The following is a 25,000-nucleotide window of genomic DNA, read 5'->3' on the forward strand; positions in this document are numbered from 1 at the left end:
TCTCTCTTTCTCTCTCCCCCCTCTCTCTCTCTCTCTCTCTCTCCCCCTCTCTCTCTTTTTCTCTCTCCCCCCTCTCTCTTTCTCTCTCTCTCTCTCCCCCCCCCCCTCTCTCTCTCTCTCTCTCTCTCTCTCTCTCTCTCTCTCTCTCTCTCTCTCCCCCTCTCTCTCTCTCTCCCCCCCCTCTCTCTCTCTCTCTCCCCCCCCCTCTCTCTCTCTCTCTCTCTCTCTCTCTCTCTCTCTCTCTCTCCCTCCCTCCCTCCCTCCCCTCTCTTTCTCGCCCCCCTCTCTTTCTCGCTCTCTCTCTCTTTCTTGCTCTCCCCCCTCTCTTTCTCTCCCATCCCCTCTTGCGCTCCCCCTCCCCCCCTTCTCTCTCTCTCTCTCTCTCTCTCCCCCCCCTCTCTCTTTCTCTCTCTCTCTCTCTCTCTCTCTCTCTCTCTCTCTCCCCCCCCCCCTCTCTTTCTATCTATCTTTCTCTCTCTCTCTCTCTCTCTCTCTCTCTCAGGCAGGCTGCGTTTTTTAATACTGCCGGCGAGAATTTAACCCGTGTGAATCTAGCCTTATATACCCAATATCCCTTCCATGTTTACCAATCCTAATTCGTATACAGACAAATGAAGAATAATGAGAAGCGAGATGCATTAATGATTCAGCTGTAACACCTCCCTCACCAGTAGCTGTGCTGACCCTAAACTTGAAATACGAGTTGTCTAACTGAGAATGACTTCTGCTGACACAGCAATATACATGGGAACATTTTTTAGGAGTTCCCACAGCGACAACAAACTTGGAAATGCGTGTTTGATGTAAAGATTAGTTCTGGGAGTTAGAAGACCCATTATAGTCCTCTATGAGGACAAGACCCAGCCTGATCTTAGCTTGACTTGTATGATGGGGGTTGGGGTCTGGATTGGAAATAAAAACCCTAATGGTGATTTAAATAACACTGAAAGAAAGCTCAACTTGTTTGAAAAAAAAATGATAAAAATGTCATATGTGTATAGTGTTGCATGACCGCGCAATTGTCATTCAGCACTGAAAGCTGAAAATGTGCCTGGGCAAGAAGGGGATAATAGTGCCCAGTAGGCAAGTGGTTAAAGCAGTTGCACTGCAAAACAATGATGCATACACATTCATACCTCCACTCAAGAACAAAAATGTAACGTAGTTGCATCGTTAGTCATGTTGAAAAAAAGACACAAGTCCATCTGGCTTAACCAATGAAAAACAAAAAACAGTAATGAAAACCCAACCATACAATCCCATATACACAATCCTATACCTGCAGTTGATCCAGAGGAAGGCAAAAAAAAACCCAGCTAAGCATGATCCAATTTGCTACAGCAGGGGAAAAAAATTCCTTCCTGATCCCCCGAGAGGCAATCATAACGTATTGCAGCTTACTCATTCTTAGATGTGGTGGCAGCATTTGTTTTCTTCTTTCAGATTAAGATCAGTTTCTGCAAGCACCCCGATGTACCTGCGATCCTGCTAGAAATTCTATGCCCTTGAGGCCCGTTTTACACTGGAGTGTTTTGTAGATTGTGGTAGGGATTGACCGATTATCGACAAAGCTGATATATCGAGGGCCGATCTGCATTTTCCCTGATGTATCAGAATCGGCCCCTGAGGTTACCGATATTTCAGGAAAGTGCTGTACCGGAGTGATGTCTGCAGCTAGAGGCATCTCCCCGGTACCAGCGCCCATAGCCGACGGTCGGCTGTCTTGTAATTACAACCGATGCGGCTGAGAAGCCGCTCAGCTGTCATTACAAGGAGCGGGAGGGGACGCCCCCTCCCGCCGCCTTCCGCGGCTCGCCAAGGTCTCCCATCCCACCGGGAGACCCGGGGAACCATCCTGCACGCCCGCCGAAGAGAAGACCCGATCAAAGCCGCATTCGGCTCTGATCAGGTCTCCGTGTAAAAACCCGGGAGTGATGTCATGACATCATTTCCGGGTACTCGCCAAATTCAAAAGAATGACAGCATTCAAAACAGCCAAACTTGGTGTTTTGAATGTTTTTAAGTGCAGAGGAGGGGTTTGGGGTCTTTTAGACCCCCAGATCCCTCCACAAGAGTACCTGTAAAAAAAAAAATGTTTTTTTTAATGTACGAAGATATTGGCCGATACCGATATGCGATGACCAAAATATCGGTATCGGCAATAAAAAAACGATATCGGTTGATCACTAGTTTGTAGCTCGAAGCTCAAAAATACTCAGCAAGAAAAAAAAAATTGTTTTCTGTAGGCTTTGTTCACATCTGAGCGTTCTGTCGCTTGTAGCAAAACACTTGTCACTCAAAAAAGTACACAAGATCCTTTTCATGCAGAATGAGCGTGGTTGTCCCATTCTTTCTATGTTGCCGCCAGTTACCAGCTGGTGGTTTGCAGCAGCACCCCATACAGCAGGCTTTACCCAGCAAGTAGTAGAGTGGGATATTATCAATGGCTCTTTGTTTTAATGTAACACCTACTGTGTCTTGTGTTGTGCTGCTTGTGTGTGCGTTTAGGTGGCATTCAGAATGAATGGCACCATAATACATGTTGCGTGTGTTACCACAATGTGATGATGTAAATGGTGATTTGTAAAATCTTCACTCTTCCTCTTTTAATGATCTTTAATTGTTTTTCATCAGCTGCAGCCGTCTAAGAAAAGTACAAGAGATCCTCCGAAAACCCAGTAAGACCGCCCCGGATGGCATCCTCTGTATACTTGGTGAGGGGCTCTTATTTCTCTGCTGTATTCCAATAAAAATAGCTGGTTTGCCAAAATTGTGTATTTTTTTTTTTGTTATTCGGTCGAGTCATAAGGTCACAGTTTAACCCCGGGGGGTTCCAAACGTGGGGGCCACAGTTTATAATTGGTACTGATCTTCATTTGACTCAAGTTTTATGAATGAAAAAATATTTAAATGAATTGGTAAGTTTTTTACTTGAAGGTTTTTTTTTTTTTCTTTTTAATATAATCGTCATAATATGAGTTAGAACAACAAAAAAAAACTTCAGTAAAACAAGGCAAAGAAAGTTTCAAAGTCCTCCTTACATAAGGGTCCCCATGAGAGCTCCCCTCCCCCCTTACATTACATAGTCTTCCATTCCTTCTTATATAGGAGCCCCTCTTATGTCGGGGTCCCGATCAGAGCTCCCCCTTACATCAGCGTCCCCTTCACAGAACCCCCCCCCCCCCACATCAGGGTCCCCATCAGAGTCCCCCCCCTCACATAAGGGTTCTCTTCGCTCCCCCCCTTAAGTTACATGTCAAAGTCCTCCAGTCTTCTTTCTATAAGAGTCCCCCTTACATTGATGTCTCCATCAGAGCCCCCCCTTCCCCCCTTACATCAGGCTTCCGATAAGTGCCCCCCCCCTTACATCAAGATCCTCATCAGAGCCCCTGCTTTCATGAGGGTCCCCATTAGAACCCCCCCCCTCAATCAGGTTCCCCATCAGAGCCCCCCTTTACATCAGGGTCCCCATTAGAGCTCTCCTCATACATCAGGGTCCCCATCAAAATTATCCTTATACGTCAAGGTCCCCATCCAAGCTCTCCTCATACGTCAAGGTCCCCATCCGAGCTCTTCTCGTACGTCAAGGTCCCCATCCGAGCTCTCCTCATACATCAGGGTCCCCATCCGAGCTCTCCTCATACGTCAAGGTCCCCATCCGAGCTCTCCTCATAAGTCAAGGTCCCCTTCCGAGCTCTCTTTATACGTCAAGGTCCCCATCCGAGCTCTCCTCATACGTCAAGGTCCCCATCCGAGCTCTCCTCATACGTCAAGGTCCCCATCCGAGCTCTCCTCATACGTCAAGGTCCCCATCCGAGCTCTCCTCATACGTCAAGGTCCCCATCCGAGCTCTCCTCATACGTCAAGGTCCCCATCCGAGCTCTCCTCATACATTAAGGTCCCCATCCGAGGTCTCCTCATACATCAAGTTCCTCATCCGAGCTCTCCTCATACATCAGGGTCCCCATCCGAGCTCTCCTCATACGTCAAGGTCCCCATCCGAGCTCTCCTCATACATTAAGGTCCCCATCCGAGGTCTCCTCATACGTCAAGTTCCTCATCCAAGCTCTCCTCATACATCAGGGTCCCTATCAAAACTCTCCTCATACATCAAAGTCCCCATCCGAGCTCTCCTCATACATCAAGGTCCCCATCGGCGCTCTCCTCCTACATCAAGGTCCCCATCGGCGCTCTCCTCCTACATCAAGGTCCCCATCGGCGCTCTCCTCCTACATCAAGGTCCCCATCGGCGCTCTCCTCATGCATCAAGGTCCCCATCGGCGCTCTCCTCATGCATCAAGGTCCCCATCGGCGCTCTCCTCATACATCAAGGTCCCCATCGACGCTCTACTCATACATCAGGGTCCCCATTGGCGCTCTACTCATACATCAGGGTCCCCATCGGTGCTCTACTCATACATCAGGGTCCCCATCCGAGCTCTCCTCATACATCAGGGTCCCCATACGAGCTCTCCTCATACATCAAGGTCCCCATCTGAGCTATCCTCATACATCAGGGTCCCCATCCGAGCTCTCCTCATACATCAGGGTCCCAATCCGAGCTCTCCTCGTACATCAGGGTCCCTATCGGCGCTCTACTCATACATCAGGGTCCCCATCTGAGCTCTCCTCATACATCAGGGTCCCCATCCGAGCTCTCCTCATACAGTGGGTACGGAAAGTATTCAGACCCCCTTAAATTTTTCACTCTTTGTTATATTGCAGCCATTTGCTAAAATCATTTAAGTTCATTCTTCTTCCTCATGAATGTACACATAGCACCCCATACTGACAGAAAAACACAGAATTGTTGACATTGTTGCAGATTTATTAAAAAAGAAAAACTGAAATATCACATGGTCCTAAGTATTCAGACCCTTTGCTCAGTATTTAGTAGAAGCCCCCTTTTGATCTAATACAGCCAGGAGTCTTTTTGGGAAAGATGCAACAAGTCTTTCACACCTGGATTTGGGGATCCTCTGCCATTCCTCCTTGCAGATCCTCTCCAGTTCTGTCAGGTTGGATGGTAAACGTTGGTGGACAGCCATTTTTAGGTCTCTCCAGAGATGCTCAATTGGGTTTAAGTCAGGGCTCTGGCTGGGCCATTCAAGAACAGTCACGGAGTTGTTGTGAAGCCACTGCTTCGTTATTTTAGCTGTGTGCTTAGGGTCATTGTCTTGTTGGAAGGTAAACCTTCGGCCCAGTCTGAGGTCCAGAGCACTCTGGAGAAGGTTTTTGTCCAGGATATCCCTGTACTTGGCCGCATTCATCTTTCCCTCGATTGCAACCAGTCGTCCTGTCCCTGCAGCTGAAAAACACCCCCACAGCATGATGCTGCCACCACCATGCTTCACTGTTGGGACTGTATTGGACAGGTGATGAGCAGTGCCTGGTTTTCTCCACACATACCGCTTAGAATTAAGGCCAAAAAGTTCTATTTTGGTCTCATCAGACCAGAGAATCTTATTTCTCACCATCTTGGAGTCCTTCAGGTGTTTTTTAGCAAACTCCATGCGGGCTTTCATGTGTCTTACACTGAGGAGAGGCTTCCGTCGGGCCACTCTGCCATAAAGCCCCGACTGGTGGAGGGCTGCAGTGATGGTTGACTTTCTACAACTTTCTCCCATCTCCTGACTGCATCTCTGGAGCTCAGCCACAGTGATCTTTGGGTTCTTCTTTACCTCTCTCACCAAGGCTCTTCTCCCCCGATAGCTCCGTTTGGCCGGACAGCCAGCTCTAGGAAGGGTTCTGGTCGTCCCAAACGTCTTCCATTTGAGGATTATGGATGCCACTGTGCTCTTAGGAACCTTAAGTGCAGCAGAAATCTTTTTGTAACCTTGGCCAGATCTGTGCCTTGCCACAATTCTGTCTCTGAGCTCTTCAGGCAGTTCCTTTGACCTCATGATTCTCATTTGCTCTGACATGCATTGTGATCTGGAAGGTCTTATATAGACAGGTGTGTGGCTTTCCTAATCAAGTCCAATCCGTATAATCAAACACAGCTGGACTCAAATGAAGGTGTAGAACCATCTCAAGGATGATCAGAAGAAATGGAAAGCACCTGAGTTAAATATATGAGTGTCACAGCAAAGGGTCTGAATACTTAGGACCATGTGATATTTCAGTTTTTCTTTTTTAATAAATCTGCAACAATGTCAACAATTCTGTGTTTTTCTGTCAGTATGGGGTGCTATGTGTACATTCATGAGGAAGAAGAATGAACTTAACTGATTTTAGCAAATGGCTGCAATATAAAGAGTGAAAAATTTAAGGGGGTCTGAATACTTTCCGTACCCACTGTACATCAGGGTCCCCATCAAAACTCTCCTCATACATCAGGGTCCCCATCAGCGCTCTACTCATACATCAAGGTCCCCATCCGAGCTCTCCTCATACATCAGGGTCCCCATCCGAGCTCTCCTCATACATCAGGGTCCCCATCCGAGCTCTCTTCGTACATCAGGGTCCCTATCGGCGCTTTACTCATACATCAGGGTCCCCATCTGAGCTCTCCTCATACCTCAGGGTCCCCATCCGAGCTCTCCTCATACATCAGGGTCCCCATCAAAACTCTCCTCATACATCAAGGTCCCCTTCCAAGCTCTTCTCATACATCAGGGTCCCCATCAAAACTCTCCTCATACATCAGGGTCCCCATCGGCGCTCTCCTCATACATCAGGGTCCCCATCGGCGCTTTCCTCATACATCAGGGTCCCCATCGGTGCTCTCCTCATACATCAGGGTCCCCATCAAAACTCTCCTTATACATCAGGGTCCCCATCAAAACTCTCCTTATACATCAGGGTCCCCATCAAAACTCTCCTCATACATCAGGGTCCCTATCAAAACTCTCCTCATACATCAAGGTCCAAATCCGAGCTCTCCTCATACGTCAAGGTCCCCATCGGCCCTCTACTCATATATCAGAGACCCCCCTTACATCAGTGGGCTAAATAAAATATTACAGCTGAATAACTGGAATCCAGTAAAAGAAAGGGGCAGAACCGGGACAGTCAGGTTGGGGAGGTAAGCGTTCCATGATGTTGGATGTGTGACTTGCTGCATCTTCCAATGCACATTGTGAGAAGCTCACAGTGTGCAGCGAAATTGGGAGGAAGCCATTACAGAAGAGGAGCCGGTACAACTGTGCAAGGCTGGAGGTCAGCTTTAACCCTTTAATGTGGTTGGTTGCCTGCAATGGTCATGCTATGATTTTCCTCTCCTCCACTCACAGATGGTGCTTGGCAAAAATGATCTCCGCCGTCAGATTCAATGGGCAAACTCACCTGCTGAACACGACCCATGACCCACATACTGAATAGGAGTGTCCTGCAACCCCAAGGAGTTAAGGCACTAAGGAGGCAATACAACACCTCCTCTAGCCTATCCAATGCTTTTTAAAGTCCCCTTAAACATGGATTGCTCTTTAGAGAGCACTTCTAGTGTAAACAAGGCCATACTGTTTTTATAGTTTACTGTATAATAAGCTCCATAATCATTCTTTTAGATCTGACTGGTCCTTATTATTATTATTATTGATCTATTGAACTATTTTTTGCTGTATGTAGACGCTTCTCCTGTCCCTCTCACCCATATGGTTGAGTCCCTGTCATCAGACTCCAGCTGGGGTTCCATTTTGGGAAAGGTTATGGTAGTAATCTCTGTCGTAGTGTACTAATCTCGTTTTTGATGCGATTGTATGTTTTTCAGGAATTGACAGCCGGTACAATGAAGGGTGCAGGGAGCTGGCCAACTATCTGCTTTTTGACTTGTACAGCCAGAGAAATGCCGACTTTGAAAGGACCGGCTTCCCTGAAGAAGTCCTAGATGGTGAGTACCGTGTCAGTGACTTGTCACACTTCAGCCTGCCTGGAGGACTGGGAAGTTTAATTTATTTTATGTCTTTGTAGATGTCATCATCTTCATAAAGGCCAACAGTGTGCACCTGTACTGTAATCCTGTGAACTACACCTACCTGCTACCCTATGTGGGCTGCTGGAGGAACCTTCACTTCCACTGTATGACCGAGAATGAGGTATGTACATCACGGAGCCCAGTGGAGGCAATTTATATGGGGGCAGTATGCCCAAAGCTGATTTTTAAAATCACTTAACGCCAGGCAAATACCCTTGCGTCCCCCAACTTTGGTTATAATGGGATGGTGCCTGCAGCCAGAGGGATCATCCCAGTATTTTTTTTTTTTACAGCCTCTTTCTGGTAAAAGCAATCCTAGCGGCAGAATGGCAGCTGGATAACTTTTAAAAGTGGCAGGAGGGAGTCCTATGAAGCCTTCTCTGGGGGAAACCGGGATTGCAGCTGGCAGTTCCGCTGGTTGACCATAGAGCTAAGCAGGAGCCAGAATGGCTAAAAAAAACCAAAGCAACGAGTATTTCATCACTTGGTTTCGCTGGTTGTAAACAAACCATTACTGGTTGGAAAAAATCATCGGATCATACTGGTATGATCCGAAGCTTTTAAGGGCAGAGGAGAAAACCCCAGATGTGTCAGTAAGAGAGGACCTATCATCGCCGATTGCTATCACAAGAGATGTTTGCACCCCCTGCTCGCTCCTCACTGCCTGTTATTGACAGTAGCGGGAGCCAATGGCTCCGCTGTTTTATAAGTCAATGAGGTGGCTGAGACCCAGAACAGCCACTCTCCTGCACATCTCTGGATCGGGATCGGGCTCGGGTAAGTATTAAGGGGGGTGGGCTGTGGGGGAAAGCTGCATACTGAAGGTATGGTAAACCTTCAACCTTTAGAACCAACGGGCCTGCATGTATGTCACTGAGACCCCATGACTGCACAGGGTTTTCTGTAACAAAGGTGAACTTCGCTTTTAACACTTAAGGTCTCTAACCCCCTCTACCTATGCTTGGCTGTCCCTTTTTTGGACAGTGTAAGAAAAAGAAGCAGACTGATGAGCTCATATAAATGTTGCTCTGCTCTCTCCCCCAATCACACGTCACTTGTTGGCACAATGAGCACTGAAGCACAATTAATTAGCTCCTAGTGCTGCTTTTCCCTCGCACAGTTTAAGCTCTGCTGTACTTGGACTGCAAGAGGCTGATGCCAGGTCATATTTAGGTAATTTAAACTGCTTCTGCTAAAAATTAATCTATTTAATGATGTATTATTGAATATAGATGTGCATTAATCTTTTTCTCTAATTTCTGCCTGGAGTTCATCTGTAAGCCTCTCGCCTCTCTTCCTCTGTAGTATGAAGATGAAGAAGCTGCTGAAGAATTTAAGATTGCGAGTTTTGTCAACATGGTGCGAGATTGCAGCCGCATCGGCATTCCATATAGCGCTCAAGGTAATTATTGTTGCATTTTGCTTATTTCCAAATAGTTTACATGTATGTATATAGATATATAGATATATACAGTTTGGTCTGTATATAATTGGACACAGGCACAATTTTCATACTTTTGGCTCTGTACGCCACCAGAATAAAATGAAACAAATCAATCCAAATGAATTTTAAGTGCAGACTTTCAGCTTTAATTCAAGGGGTTTAACATAAATATCAAGTACAGATTTTAGGAGCTGCAACCATTTTTATACACAGTCCCCTCCAATTTTAGGGGCTCAAATGTAATTGGACAAATGAATATAATTATAAATTGTTCGTTTTTAAAATATTTTGTTGAGAATCCTTTACTGGCAATGACTGCCTGAAGTAGGGAACCCATGGACATTACCAAAGATTGGGTTTCCTCCTTTCTGATGCTTTGCAGCTGTCTTTAGTTGTTTCTGGGTCTTTCTGCCTTTAGTTTTGCCTAGAGCAAGTGAAATGCATGCTCAATTGGTTAGAGATCAGGTGATTGACTCGGCCATTGCAGAATATTCCACTTATTTTCCTTCAAAGGCTCCTGGGTTGCATTTGCAGTGTGTTTTGTATCAATGTCCATCTAGTGTAAAGGGCTGTCCAATCAACTTTGCTGCATTTGGCGGAATCTGGGCTGACAGTATATCTCTAAACACTGCAGAATTCACCAGGCTGTCTGTCTTCTGTCACATCATCAATAAACACCAATGACCCAATGCCACTGGAAGCCATGCATACCCATGCCATCACACTGCCTCCACCATGTTTTACAGATGACGTTCTGTACTTTGGATCATGAGCGGCTCCAAGCCTTCTCCGCACTTTTTTCTTTTTATCATTCTGGTACATATTAATCTTAGTTTCTCTATCGCTCATTGACAGACGTAGTCCTCGGTGATACAGCACCTTCGGGTTATGTTGCCTCCACAGGAGCAGGACTAGACAGGAAATAAAAATGCTCTGGCCACACCCCAGGGGCAGTCCCCGAGGGTATATCCTCTCTCTCTCCGCCACAGCAAATCAGTTTTTTTTCTGTCTAGTCAGGAGTAAGGACCTAGATACCTTGCTGGGATCTTCGGTCCTGGCAAGATTTTTTTCTTAAAAAGAAAGGCTGGTCGGACAAACAGAGGACCGACTCAGCCAAACCCGAAGCAAAGGATTACACAGCCTGAAGGTGCGCCCCCACCCGGGTTGAGGGTGGGGGGACGTTTTCACCGGTATTCAGGACATTAGATCGAGCATCGACTACTACTACCGGTTCTTCCCTTCCAACATTTAAGTACTACAGGGAGCGGTAGTCACCGTTCCCTGAATAGATCTTTTCCTTTACCTTTTCCTAAGATTAGTCTCTATTCCCCACAGGAATTGGATCTGGTTGACCAGACAGACCAAGAAGCCTCTACCCGGGTGACTTCGGTCCCTGAGGTTCAACCAGAAAAGATCACCCTTCCTGATAGGAATCAGGTATCTGATAAATGTGTGGGAACAGAAAACGACCAGACTTTCTCGGATGGTCGGGGCCAGATAGCTCTAGGGACGCCTGGTTCAGATCCAGTCAGCGCCAGTGGTCCTAGAAATTCTAGGCTGGCCTCGTCAAGCCGGCCTGGCCGACTTGGACATGCTAGTCGCAGACGTTCCGTGGGAACTTCGTCTCAGGGAATGTCTGTGGTCTCAAGGACCAATTTACCATCGTGCTTTACAGTCGCTGGTTTTAATGGCCTGGCCATTGAGACCCAAGTACTGAAGGACAGAGGGTTCTCAGCTTCAGTCATTCCTACCCTTATTAAAGCAAGGAAAGAGACTTCCAGCAAGGTCTATTATCACACATGGAAGACTTATATTGCGTGGTGCGAATCTTTAGGAATTCCTCCACGTACCTATTCGGTGACTCGAATATTGACTTTTTTGCAAAAAGGGGTTGAGCAGAAACTAGCCTTGAGCACCATCAAGGGTCAAGTTTCAGCATTAGCAATCTTCTTTCAGAAACCTTTAGCTACCAAGTCCTTGGTGCGGAATTTCATCCAGGGGGTGCGGCACCTGGCTCCACCAGTCCGCGCGCTCTTACCGCCCTGGGATCTTAATTTAGTTTTGTCGGTTCTACAGAAACCTCCCTTTGAAAACATCAGGGAGATTCCCTTGCTTACTTTATCCCAGAAGGTGGCCTTCTTGGTGGCTATTACTTCTGCTCGCAGGGTGTCAGAACTGGCTGCATTATCATGCCAGTCCCCATACCTAGTGATTCATAGGGATAAGGTAGTACTTCATCCTAAGCCATCCTTTCTTCCTAAGGTGGTTTCAGATTTTCATCTGAATGAAGATATTGTACTACCTTCCTTGTGTCCTCAGCCCAATCATCATCGGGAACATGCGTTGCATTCCTTAGATGTGGTTCGGGCAATCAGGGTATACCTGAAAGCTACGGAATCATTCCGTAAGACGGATTCACTTTTTGTGATCACGGATGGCCCCAGAAAGGGGTTGCCTGCATCTGCCGCGACCATTGCCAAATGGATTAGACAGACGGTGGTACAGGCTTATTCTATTAAGGGTAAGAGTCCTCCGTTCCCTGTTAGGGCGCACTCCACTCGAGCGCTCAGTACTTCCTGGGCCTTTCGCCATCAGGCGTCAGTGGTCCAGGTATGTAAGGCGGCCACCTGGTCGTCGGTACATACCTTTACAAGATTCTATAAAATTGATGTGACGGCATCGGCGGATGCCTCATTTGGCCGCAAGGTTTTGCAGGCCGCAATTTGAGGAGACCGGTGGTCTACCTCGAGGGTTTTTTTCTGTTTGAAAAATTTCTTTTTGTTGAGTCTCATCATTAAGGATGAGCATTGTAAACTTCTAGTTGGCACCGGTTGGGCCTTCTAGATTGGGATTTGATTTCCATTTTCCCACCCCTCATTTGTGATACTGCTCTGGGACTTCCCGAAGGTGCTGTATCACCGAGGACTACGTCTGTCAATGAGCGATAGAGAAAAATTGATTTTTGTAAAATCTTACCGTAAAATCCTTTTCTCTTAGCTCATTGACAGACGTAGTCCCCGCCCCTCTGTTTTTGAGTTGGGTTGGGTTAAATTCTCTAAGCACTGCTTTTGTGACATAACTGATTTGCTGTGGCGGAGAGAGAGAGGATATACCCTCGGGGACTGCCCCTGGGGTGTGGCCAGAGCATTTTTATTTCCTGTCTAGTCCTGCTCCTGTGTAGGCAACATAACCCGAAGGTGCTGTATCACCGAGGACTACATCTGTTAATGAGCTAAGAGAAAAGGATTTTACGGTAAGATTTTACAAAAATCCATTTTTCATTCGTCCACAGAATGATTTTCCAGAATTGGTCTGGCTATTTTAGATGTTTTTTGGCAAAGTCTAATCTGGCTTTTCCTCTCTTCAGGCTTATGAATGGTTTGCACCTTGTGGTGAACACACTGTATTTGCTCTTGTGAAGTCTTCTTTTGATTGTAGACTTTGACAATGATACGCCACCTCCTGGAGAGTTTGTCTGGATGTTCTGAATGGGTTTTTCTTTACCATAGAGAGGATCCTGCAATCATCCACCACTGTTGTCTTCTGTGGATGTCTAGGCCTTTTATGTTGCTGAGCTCACCAGTGCGTTCTTCTTTCCTCAGAATGTACCAAACTGTTGATTTGGCCACTCCTAATGTTGCTGCTATCTCTCTGATGGATTTGTTTTTGAAGCCTTACAATGGCCTGTTTCACTTCCATGGACAGCTCATTTGAACTCATGATGTAGGTTTACAGCAATAGATTCCAAATGCAAATATCACACCTAATTGATGAAGAAATAATGGAGGAGTAGCCCACACCTGACCATGAAACAACGTTTGATTCCAATTACTTTTGGTCCCTTGAAAAAATTAAACCTGAGAGTGTGCACTTTCAGCCCATATCCATTGTATAACTATAGCTTGAATATGTTTTTTTAAATGCCTGCAGGAAAGTGAATTTGTGCCTGTGTCCAAATATATATGGACCTGACTGTGTCTGTGTATATGTGTGTGTGTGTGTGTGTGTGTATGTATGTGTGTGTATATATATATATATATATATATATATATATATATATATATATATATATATATTTAGGGTTAAATCAAGTAGTGAGGAAGCAATATAATGCCTTCTCACTGTCTAGCAAATGTCCTGAGAAGGGATCCGAACTCAGATCTCTCTTCAGAGGGCACTGCACTCCACCACGATTGTGAAGGAGCCCTTAGTCATAAAATGATGGTTGCAAGACCTGTTCATCACACTGTCATTCAGGACAACATCTGAGGCATAAAATTACACTTCAAGTAAAACCTTGGATTGTGAGCGTTATTCGTTCCGGAAACATGCTTGTAATCCAAAGCACTCTTATATCAATGCAAATTTCCCCATGAGAAATATTACAAACACAGACATTTATTACTAAGTCGTTCAGTTTATAGTCCATATAAGCGGATTATAGCAATGTGATAGGTTGTGTAACCATAAAATGTCCATCCACAAATGGCGCCTCCACAAGAGGGTTAGAAGCAAAATGCAGCCGGAGCGACAGAGTATATAAGAGATGTGGACAGCTTTACCCCGGATGTCTGCACACTTAGATGTGCCTGTTTTATCATCAACCATGTGAGTTTCTAAATGTTGAACCTTCATTAAATGGAACCATATTGCTACACTTAGATGTGCCTCTCTTCTCTTTTATACTCAGGTGTGACATGACGCTACTTCTATATCAAGACATCGCTTGTTTATCAAGCAAAAATTTATAAAATTTTGATTGTCTTGCAAAATGCTCTCAAACCAAGTTGCTCTCAATCCAGGGTTTTATTGTACTTATAATTCCTTCAGCGGGAAATGTACCTCCTGTCACTTTCGGTGGGTGCTGCCACCCAGTGATTGCAACCCATTAAAATTAATTGGGCCACTCTGCCAGCGCCTGGCAACCGCATGCAATGCATGATCCATTTATGGTCAGTTTTACAAATCCTAATGCTGTATTATTTTACACAGGTCACCTGCAGATGTTCGACATGTTCATTGTTGAAAAATGGCCGATCGTTCAGGCGTTTGCCTTGGAGGGCATCGGTGGTGGGAGCTTTTTCACTATGAAGCACGAGGTGTGTCCTATTTAATATTCATTATAGTAAGCAGGGTGTGGTGTACATTGTATGCGGTGCAGTCAGCTGGTCGTCTTCTACATTCTCCCTTTTTCTCTCTCTTTCTTTGCCCCCATTCCCTCCCCATGTTTATTTTTCCCTGTGTCCTATGCAAATGCTAGGAGGGTGGGGGGTAACATGGACACTTGTGATACTAAGGCTCCGTCTACACTATGACATTCCAGATCACGCGCAGAATCGCGAGATTCCGAATTGGCACAATTTACAGGTCGCCCTTGCAATCCCTGTTATTTTCAAAGGCACTCAAAACGTGGCACAGTTTTTGGCGCAGTTGTCGCCCAACGAATCGCAGTAAAATCACGCAAACGGAATCGTGGGATTCCTGCCGCTCAAAAGCATTTCAGCGAGCGATCGGGAACGCTATAGTGTGAGTGGAGCCTTAGTGTTGGTGTATGGTGGAGAGGGAAGATTACTGTCCCCAGCCTCCTGATCTTGTTCACCTGGGTAAGAAGTGATGTTGCGCAGTGTTGCCGCATGTTATTCGCCACCGGGGGATGGTTGCATGAAGCGCATTTCCTGATGGCAGAGAGAAGGCTGAAAATGTTCCATCCTAGAGAGTCTGTGGTATGATGTGTAATTGGTGTCATATATGATGATCATTGGTCATGTGTATTTTACAGCTGATGGATGTAAGCGAATCTCTGTGGAAGATCTACACCATCATGGATCCTTCGTCTCTAGAGGCTCTGCTGTCAGAGGTAAATCTATACATTGGACATCTATTGAAGTGTATGCCAGAGCAAAAAACAAAACACTCAACACATCCCTGCAAATAACACATTCCATCATGTATTAGGGTCACAACTAGAATCGCACAGGAACGCGCTTCTATTCCTGTGCAATTTTTAGTGCAGTGGGTTTTCAGCCTATTCATTTGAATGGGCTAAAAGCGCACACCACATTGCACCAAAAGTAGAGCATGCACTATGTTTAAAAAGGCACTGGAACTGGATTGCACGGTACTTTTATAGGCAGGCAAACAAACCAGCTGCAGATCGCAGGCACAGCACGTTTTGAACACGGTTTGGAAAACTCGCATGGAACATGGGTTTCCTGAATTGGGTTCCAGTGTGAACCAGCTTTACACCTTTAACCACCTAACCTCCGGAAGATTTACCCCCCTTCCTGACCAGGCCTTTTTTTTGTGATACGAGACAGTGTTACTTTAACTGACAATTGCGCAGTCGTGCGACGCTGTACCCAAACAAAATTTATGTCCCTTTTTTCCCCACAAATAGAGTTTTCTTTTGGTGGTATTTGATCAACTCTGTGTTTATTTTTTTTAGGCTATAAACAAAAAAAGAGCGACCAATTTGAAAAAAATATATATATATTTTTTACTTTCTGCTATAAAGCCTATCCAATGAAAAAAAAATCTAATTTATTTAGGTCAATATGTACTCTACATATTTTTGGTAAAAAAAAATCCCAATAAGCCTATGATTGGTTTTCACAAAAGTTATAGCATCTACAAACTATGGGACGTTTTTATTTACTTTTTTATTTTATTTTTTACTAGTAATGGCTGCGATCAGGGAATTATAGCGGGACTGTGATATTGCGGTGGACATTCTCACACTAGCTGACACTTTTTGGGAACCAGTGACACTGCTACAGTGATCAGTGCTAAAAAAAATATGCACTGTCACTGTATTATTGACACTGGGTGGGAAGGGGTTAACACTAGTGGTGATCAAAAAGTTAAAGTGAGTGTAAAGTCTTTTTTTTTTGTTTTGTGTTTTTTTTTTTTTAAAAACAAACCTGTTAGAGTCAGTTCACACTAAGGCGACACGACTCTGTACTACTTCAGGGGCGACATGTGCATTACCATGCACCACGACTTTGGAGCGACTTGCAGGGACTTCACATAATGGAAGTCTATGCAAGTCGCTCCGAGGTCGCCCCAAAGTAGTACAGGACCCTTTTTCTAGGTCGGAGCGACTTGTGTCACTCCTATTAGAATGGGTCCTGTCGTGGTCAATGGAACGCGAGGGAGCGCGACTTGTCAGGCTGACAAGTCGCGCTAGTGTGGACCGGCACTTATACTTACCTCCTACTTTGCGGTGGCCTTCTTGTGTCCCTCTTCTGCTCTCCTGGCCCCTCCCTCCTGTTGAGTGCCCCCACAGCAAGCAGCTTGCTGTTGGGGCACCTGAGCCAAATAGCAGCTCCATGTGTCCATTCAGACATGGAGCTGCGACCCGCCCCCTCCCTCTCTTGATTGGCTGAATGATCTTGATTAACAGCATTGGGAGCCAGTTGCCCTGCGCTGCTGTCTCAGCCAATGGGGAGGGGAGTCCCAGGCAGCTTAGACACTCCTGCAACATTGCTGGATAAAGATGGGCTCAGGTAAGTTTTAAGGGGGCTGAAGTAGGGCTGCTGCACACAGAAGGATTTTTTTTCTTAATGCATTAAAAAAAAACCTTCTGCTTTTACAATCCCTTTAACTGTGTTCCTAGCTAGTGTTTCTGTGTACTATGGGAGGTGCTTTTACTAGGGGAAGGAATGGATCCTTGCCCCTGTTTTTGCAGGAACTCAGGATCCATGCCTACCCTAATGACAGAATGGACTCTACCTTGCTTATATAGCAGACCGCCGTTGCGCCTCTGTACCGAAGGATCGGCGAGTGACGGACATCGAGTCAGCAGTACCTGCTGCGTATAATCACAGCGGGAGCGAGCCGCTGGCAGCACTCATTCGCACCCGCTACCTGGAATAGTCAGATCATGCGTTTATATACGTGATCCGGCGCAGAGGTGCTGCCCTGCAGTAAAACTGCTATAGGGTGGACCTTTTTTTAAATCACAAAACACAGATGAGATCTGCAGAGTAGTACATGCCATTTTAGTTGAGGATTATTGTAGTTCGATCCCATTGGGTCAAGGGTTTTTGGGCTTTTATAATTTTAGCTAGGAGGGGACCTGTGTTTTCCCCCTCCTCAAAATAGGGGTGCTGGAGAAAAAAGCGTTTCTGCTGGATATTTCTGCATAAGATTGCTGGCTTTGTAACCACTTCTGTTGGGTTTCTACAGTGGGGCTCGTTCTATATTGAAGTTCAGCCTGCAAAATTGCTTCAGCTACAAAGCATTCCCAAGCTGTAGATTTTCTTTTAATCTTTGAAATTTGAGATATAAATAATCCTCTTATATAGACCTTTAAGAAGTCCCTATAAATCTGCAATGATACAGCGGAGTTTTGTTATCGGAACTGTAGACAGAGATGTCGCTCATAATATCTTCCGTTGAAGGAAAAAGGTCTTAACCAATAGGGGTTTATTTTCCATGGGGTACAAGTCTGGGCAGAGTGCATAGTTAATTTAAGAACCAATGGAGAGTAATCAGATAATCCCCTAGCTGTATAGGTCACTTCAGTTATCACTGGAAACATTGTAGAATTGGCTAGTGCTACGTCAATAGGGTGGACCTTTAAGCGGTTAAAATCCTGCAAGTAAGGAAAAAAATACCAGTTGACTTGCCAGAAATTTAGTGATCTCATAACTTTTGGGCTGACAACATATTGCCTGTACTGCATTGAAATCTAAATCGGTGTTCTCAGCTGTGCCTGCTGGACTACAGAAGATGGTTCTTTTCGTCTCTCTTTACAATAATACATTGATTCCTTTACTGGAAAAATGATGCTCCTGCCTTGACCTTCCCCATGCACTGTGTGTAGGGAGATGTAGTTCTGGGGGTATTCCTACATCAGTAGGGATTAAAAAAAGAAAAAGCTGTTTCCTGCTACAAGATCCTGATGAAAAGAAAAAAAAAAATAAAGCCAGGTCACCCACTAGGAGAGGAAAGTTAAAAGTTAAAGGTTAAAGCGGAGTTCCACCCAAAAGTGGAACTTCCGCTTTAAATAGTCCTAACCCCCTGATATGCCACATTTGGCATGTCATTTTTTTTTGGGGGGGAGCGGGTACCTAGTTTTGACAAGTACCCACTCCCACTTCCGCTCGGAGCGCCGCGGCTCTCCTCTCTCCCTTCCTCCCTGCAATCTTCTGGGACATGTCAGAGGTCCCAGAAGATTGCCGGCCAATCACGACGTATAGCGCAACTCGCGCATGCGCAGTGCGTACCCGGCTGTGAGGCCGCAAACTGTCACAGCCGGGTGCCCACATCAGTGATGCCGGTGCCGCAGAGCAGAGAGGGAGAAGACGGCGCATCGCTGGACCGTGGGACAGGTGAGTGTGCGGTTAGGCTGGAACTCCGCTTTAAGTTGGGGAAATGCTTAGACATAACTGTAACGTATAACTGTAAGTAACAAACATGTTATATTTACCCACCCTGTGAAGTGGTTTTGCACAGAAAAGCCCAGATCCTCCTCTTCTTGGGTCTCCTGCCATCGCTCCTGGGCCTCCCTTGCCGGGAATAGTTGAGCAACGCTCAGCCCAACTCTTTTTTGTTCCGGGAGTGACGTGGAAAATTCTTATACTTTTGCCGAAACACACTACTGTATACTGTATAGCTGAGGTTACTTACAGTTGTTCAGGACATTTTATAGATAGGCAACTCCTATCCTCCTATTGACAAGTGATTCCAAATGAATAACTACTGCAGTAGGGAAAAGACACAAAAAGATACTCTGCATCTTTCCAAAATAACTGTTCCGTTTTATTTGTCGCAGTTGAAGGCTTTTATACACATGATTACGTAGGTATCACATTGATATTACAATTGTACTTTTATGGTAACAAAGGGCGTAACATAGGCAGGCTAATTCTAATCAGGACTGGAAAGAATGCAAACATGTAATGAAAACATTATTAGTGCCGTGTGCACAATAAGTGCAGTGTGCAATACATACAAAATACAATAATATACAAGATGTACAAATTTTCTTTACACAGCTAATACAGTGTGCTCTGCAAGAGTTCCTGTGGGTGCAGTAAATATTTAGTTTGGGCCAGCTTGGCCCAAATGAGGTCCCTGGAGATCAGATTTAGGGCCCATTTACAGTAGAATTTTGCGGTTATATTTGGCAATACACCAATGCATGGTCATGTCTGCCATGGACTGCCCCAGTGCATCCCATAAGCATTAAGGCAGCGTGCCTGCATTGAAGTGCTCCTTATTGCACAGTAGTGGGTTGAGGTGCGTGGCATTACAAAAAAGAGGTTCTGTCCAATTTTCGGGATGTTGGGGTGTGTTGGCAGCTCATAAATTTCAGTAGGCTGCCTTAGGACTCGTTCACGAGGGGTGTTTAAAGCGGGCAGCTGAGCCGTAGGTGTACTGCCTCCCGATGACCCATTTAAGCCCAGAAATGCAGGCACTCGGGGGCTATAAACTTGCAATGGCCTTAGCAAAACTTAAATGGCGTGTCATTCGGCAGGCGGTACTGCTGCTGAGCTCAACCCATTTAAGTGAATGCGGCTGCACAGCAACTGTCCTGCAACAGTGTGCAAAGCAACCAGTTGCAGCGCAGTGGGTCTGCATTTTCAGGAACAGGCGATGGAGGCGACAAATCGCCTCCACACCACCTTTCATTTGCTCTCTAAAAAGAGATCCATAGCAGATCGCTTTTTAGAGGGGGCATCAATAGTAATCACATGTGTGAACAAGCCCTTAACACAGTGTGAGTGTGTGGGGCACCGCATTTATGTAAATGGCTCCTTAATGCCTCGTACACACGTTCATATAATCGTACGATAAAACTCGCTTTCGACGTGATCACATGATAATCTGATCGTTAGTACACAGCTTTCGACAGCCGATCACGACATTTCGTCCAACAAAATCCGAAGGGACAAACAGGAAAACTTCTGTTGTACGATAGCCTAGCGAACGACAATCGTTTAATCAGTACACTATGCGTCCGCTAAAAATCGATAGACAAAGACCACGCTTGACGTATGTGACATCACTTTCCGATACGTAGCTACGCATTCAGGTAGCTTTCACACAATCGTACGACAGAAATCATATGGTTAGTACCCATAGTTGAATTAGACATTTTGTATCATGCAACAAAACGCAAACGATAAGACCGCATTCACACTGAAGCAGCACGACTTCGGGGGCGACCTGTGAAGTCGCGTGCACCGCGACTTTGGCACAACTTGCACGGACTTCATAAAATTAATGTCTGTGCAAGTCGCTCCAGGTCGCCTCGAAGTAGTACAGGAACCGTTTTCTAAGTCGGAGCGACTTGTGTCGCTCCTATTAGAACCGTTCTTGTACTACACTATGGACCCGCGACTGTGCACGACTTGTCAGGCTGACCAAGTCACCTGACAAATCGTACCAGTGTGAATGGAGACTAAGTCGTACGATTATCTGAACAACGAGGCATTAGGCTTACTGGGGAATATTATTCATCTGTGATTTTAATATACAAACAACCTTTCCATTGCTATCTCCACTCCGGGCTGTTGTTGCTGTCTGGCCCCTGTGGATTGGGACTGGGTGGCTGATGATGTTTTGTCTGGCAGCGGTGGGGGAGGGGATAAGATTTTTAACTCTGGAGATTATTGTGCACACTTTACCCTATAACACGGCTTCTAACCTGCATCGTCCTGTAGATCTCCATGGTGGTTAATTTTAATCTTCCAAACAAAGACATTCATTTGTACAATTAGTATGATTGCCGATGTTTCCTTCTGGGCTTTCTGGGGGATCATTGAATTCATCTGAGATTTTGAGATGCAATTAACCCTTCTATTTCTGGCACAGTCTCTTATTACTGTGCGGTTTTGCTGTCTGCTTTGCACTGGCCCCAGTCTGTGTGATAGAAGACATGCTGCCAGTGTGACTGAAGTAGAAACATGACAGGGAAGGGCTGGGCTTTACCCGGTTATGTATGACTCAGTGGGGTCAATTCACTAAGCTTTACCGCATGCGGTAAGAGTATTTTGTTACTCATTTGCATAAATTAGCGCATGCAGTAAAATAAGTCCAATTAAAAAAAAAAAAAAAAGTACCACATTTACTGACAAACAAAAAGGACTATATAGTGTCTAAAGGATAAATGTGTTTAAAACCTAACTATAATTTCTTATTTGCTCCCTTTTGGCCTGTTAAAGCTGAACTCCAAGAAACATGAAAATTCCCCCTTGCAACGCAGGTGGTTTAGCCTAGGGTGGGGAACACTAAAAGTCCCTTTATTACCCAGCCCCAGTTCCCCTTGCAGACATTGCTCCCCAATGCTTCGGGGGTCGACTGTTGCTTTGCTTCAGTTTTGATGACACCGGGGGACCTTTAACCGCTGGAGCATTGAAACAAAGAGGCTGCAAGGACTGGTGTAGCAGTGCAGAGCCTCTGGGGGATTAGATGGGTAAATCTACTTTCACTTTCGTTCGTTGAGGGACACAGCTCCTGATCTTCTTAACTATTGGGTTATACTGCCCCCTAAAGGAGTAGGACACTAGGCAGAAAAAAAGTCTGGCTACGCCTATGGGCAGTCCCAGGGTGTATACTCCCTCTCTCTGCTAGAGGTGCCCCGTTTTTTTTTCTGCCTAGTCAGGAGTAAGGACATAGTTCCTTGCTGGGATCTCTGGTCCTGGCAAATTTTTTTTCTTTTTAGATAGATTTTTTTCTCCTGGTTTTTTTCCTGTGAGATCTGCAATCAACTGCCGGACTGGGCGACGGGCAGGATAATCTAGATCCAGTGGTCACCCAAGTCTGGCCAGCGAGCGCACGCAGACCTCCGCTCTGAGCTAAGTCGGCCGTGACCTAGCCCCTCGAGAGGGGGGCTCGCCTGCGAGTTAAATGCCTCAAGAGGTCGCATACGACCGGGTTTCTGCATGAGTCGCAGCGATCCTCCTTGTTGACGGCCCCTATTTCCATGGGGAGGGGTTCTGTCTGGAGCAGTGCCCGCCTGTTTCCTGGTATGGTGATTCACTGTCCCCCTCCTATCCCCCTGGAGGGTTTTAGGGTGGACGTGGGCCCCTCCATGGGATGGTCAGACCCCGGGTTCCTCTCCTACCCATCAGGCACCCCACATTCATCTGTCCCCCCATCCTACCCTTCCACTTATGCTGGGGCTGTGTGGGTGGTCTGGTCCACCTCCTGGGGTGGGGGCAAGGCGCTATGCTAGCGATGGGTGTGGCGGCCGGACGATCAGCTGTGCAGGGGGGCTGTACCTGGCGGGGGCTCCTGCCAGGGCCCCCCATCCTGCCTGGGCCTGTCTTTGAGGGCTAGGGATCCCTCCTGGGTCTTTTGTAGGCTTGTGGTGCCGCGCTGAGCTGCAATTTTGTTTTAGCCTTTTCCTGCAATGCACAGCGGCCATGTTTGTGTAGCTTGGTAGCCATTTTGTGGTGGTCTGCCATAGAAAACAGCGGCAGCCATGTCTGTGGAGCCTTCTGGGTGGCGTTTTCCGGGTGGGAGCCACTCCTCATCCCCTGGTGCTGACTCCTGGATCCTTTTTGTTTCCTGATCGCCACTCGTGCAGTGCAGATTCTCCTGGTGGCTGCGGTGTCTGGTTCCTGCGGTGTGGTGAGTCTGGTGGGGTCCTCTCCCTCTCTGCTGAGGATCAATTGCTGCTATGCGACTGGCAACCGGGTGGTCCTGCCATAGCAGTGGAAGTTGTCCCTTAGCAGTGTTTTACACTTTTTTGTGGGGTCCCCTGGTGACTCATGGAGTCTTTGGAGCACATCTCCCCACCTGATCCCTTCTCTGGAGCTGTGGGTCCCTCCGGGTCCCATCCATCCATCCATGTACTGACAGTGGTCCTGGAGTCCTTTGTGTCCCAGGTGGAGGTGGCTTTTGGGAGACGGGCTGACATAAAGCGCCCCCTGCCTTCCCCTGCCTCATCTGTCTCGTCAGATCCTGAATCTGATTCGGCTGCAGCGGATGTAGGCCACTCTGCTGGGTCTGCGACCACGTGCCCTGAATCCTCAGATAGTGAGAAGGATTCCTCCACTTCTGCAACTGCGCACGAAGAGGCGATTGTGGACGTACTGATTGTGTCTGGGCTTGAGACTTAAAGTTGGAGGATGCAGCTGTGGCTGCGACGGAGGCGCAGGTTCCATTTGGCACTCGCAAGCCGTGAAAAAAGGTAAACATATCCGTCAGCTAAACAGACCGTGAAGGTAAGTAAGTGTATTCCATTCTGTTGCCCCTCCTAGGGAGCAGATAAACATCAATGAACAATGGTAATAGTAACTTGCACTTGTAAAGGTGTCAGGGTGAACCTGCTTACTCAGGACCTGACTTTGACCAAGCGCGGAGCGCAAAACAGATCGTCATGGTGACGGGACCGTTTGCAGTCTGATCCTTGAGCACGGGTGTTTGACGTCCTCACCTGCGCCGCCACTGTCTTCACTAGCCGCCCGTAGATGCACACCGCATCGCTACATCTCTCCTGAAGGACTGCGCATCCACCGCCAGGGACACCCTTCCCGTCGGAGCCTGGATGTTTGCTCTCCACAAGGACTATGGCCACAGAAAATCGGATACAGTGGGGCAAGTAAGCGGGCTCAGCCTGACACTTTTACAACTGCAAGTTACTATTACCATTGTTCATTGATGTTTTTTATTGCCTCAATAAACTGGATTATCTTATAATTATCCTGGAGTAGAGCTTCACTTGTGATATCCTCACCTACATTGCATTGTCACTATAATATAATTTATTTGTGACTTCATGGAGTTAGCCTTAACCAGAAGCGCTGCCTTCTCTATGTGTATATGTATGTGTATATATATATATATATATATATATATATATATATATATATATGTATATATATATATATGTGTGTGTGTGTGTGTGTGTGTGTGTATAAAATGTTTGGGGGTTTCTCAGTAATTTTCTAACAAAAAAAAAATGATTTTAACTTGTAAACAAATGTCAGAAATAGGCCCGGACCTTAGGTGGTTAAATGGTGATTTCTTTTATAAAAATGAAAAAAGGTGTACTGCCTGGCCCTATGTGAAAAACTTAATTTCCCCCTAAACCTAATAACTGGTTGTGCCACCCTTGGCTGCAACTTTTGCAACAACTGGGAGGAATCGCACGGGAAAGCAGTCATCCTGTGTGATTTCAGGTGTGGACCAGCCCTAAAACATTTCTTAAATAATAGTCCACCTGGCTATCTTCTCCCAGCTTAGTCCCATTCCTATCTGTTCTGATGCAATCAATGAGATAATACTTACCTGCTTCTTGCTACACCCAGTGCAAAAACTTAATACATAGCATGATGTAACTACCTGGTTATAGGTACCTGTAATTAACATGCTTTGTGCAATTTGGTCTACCAGATATTTATTCAGTGATTTAATATTATTATTATTAGTATTCTACAGGATTTTTATAGTGCCAACAGATTGCGCAGCGCTTTACAAAATGAAGGCAGACATTACAGTTACAATACAATTTGGTACAAAAGGAATCAGAGGGCCTTGCTCGTTAGAGCTTACAGTCTGAGGCCCCTTTCACACATACGGTCCGTTTGTCTGTTTTTCATCCATCCGTTGACGGATGAAAAACAGACATCAATGCATCCCTATGTAAAAACAGATGACAACGGATGATCATCAGTTAACATCCG

The 25,000-nt window shown here is 46.0% G+C and overlaps 1 protein-coding gene across 1 annotated transcript in view; it reads left to right on the forward strand.

Annotated features, from left to right (window-relative positions):
• DNAAF9 (dynein axonemal assembly factor 9) overlaps positions 1–25,000 on the forward strand; it is a 230,639-nt gene that overhangs the window by 42,048 nt on the left and 163,591 nt on the right. The window contains exons 2-7 of the mRNA XM_082269118.1: positions 2,635–2,714; positions 7,712–7,831; positions 7,912–8,036; positions 9,221–9,317; positions 14,352–14,458; positions 15,139–15,216. Of these exons, the coding sequence (XP_082125244.1) occupies positions 2,635–2,714; positions 7,712–7,831; positions 7,912–8,036; positions 9,221–9,317; positions 14,352–14,458; positions 15,139–15,216 (607 nt within the window). The remainder of the gene's footprint in view (positions 1–2,634; positions 2,715–7,711; positions 7,832–7,911; positions 8,037–9,220; positions 9,318–14,351; positions 14,459–15,138; positions 15,217–25,000) is intronic.

This window comes from Pelophylax lessonae, assembly GCF_965119305.1.
Source record: "Pelophylax lessonae genome assembly, chromosome: 1".
Lineage (NCBI taxonomy): Eukaryota > Metazoa > Chordata > Amphibia > Anura > Ranidae > Pelophylax > Pelophylax lessonae.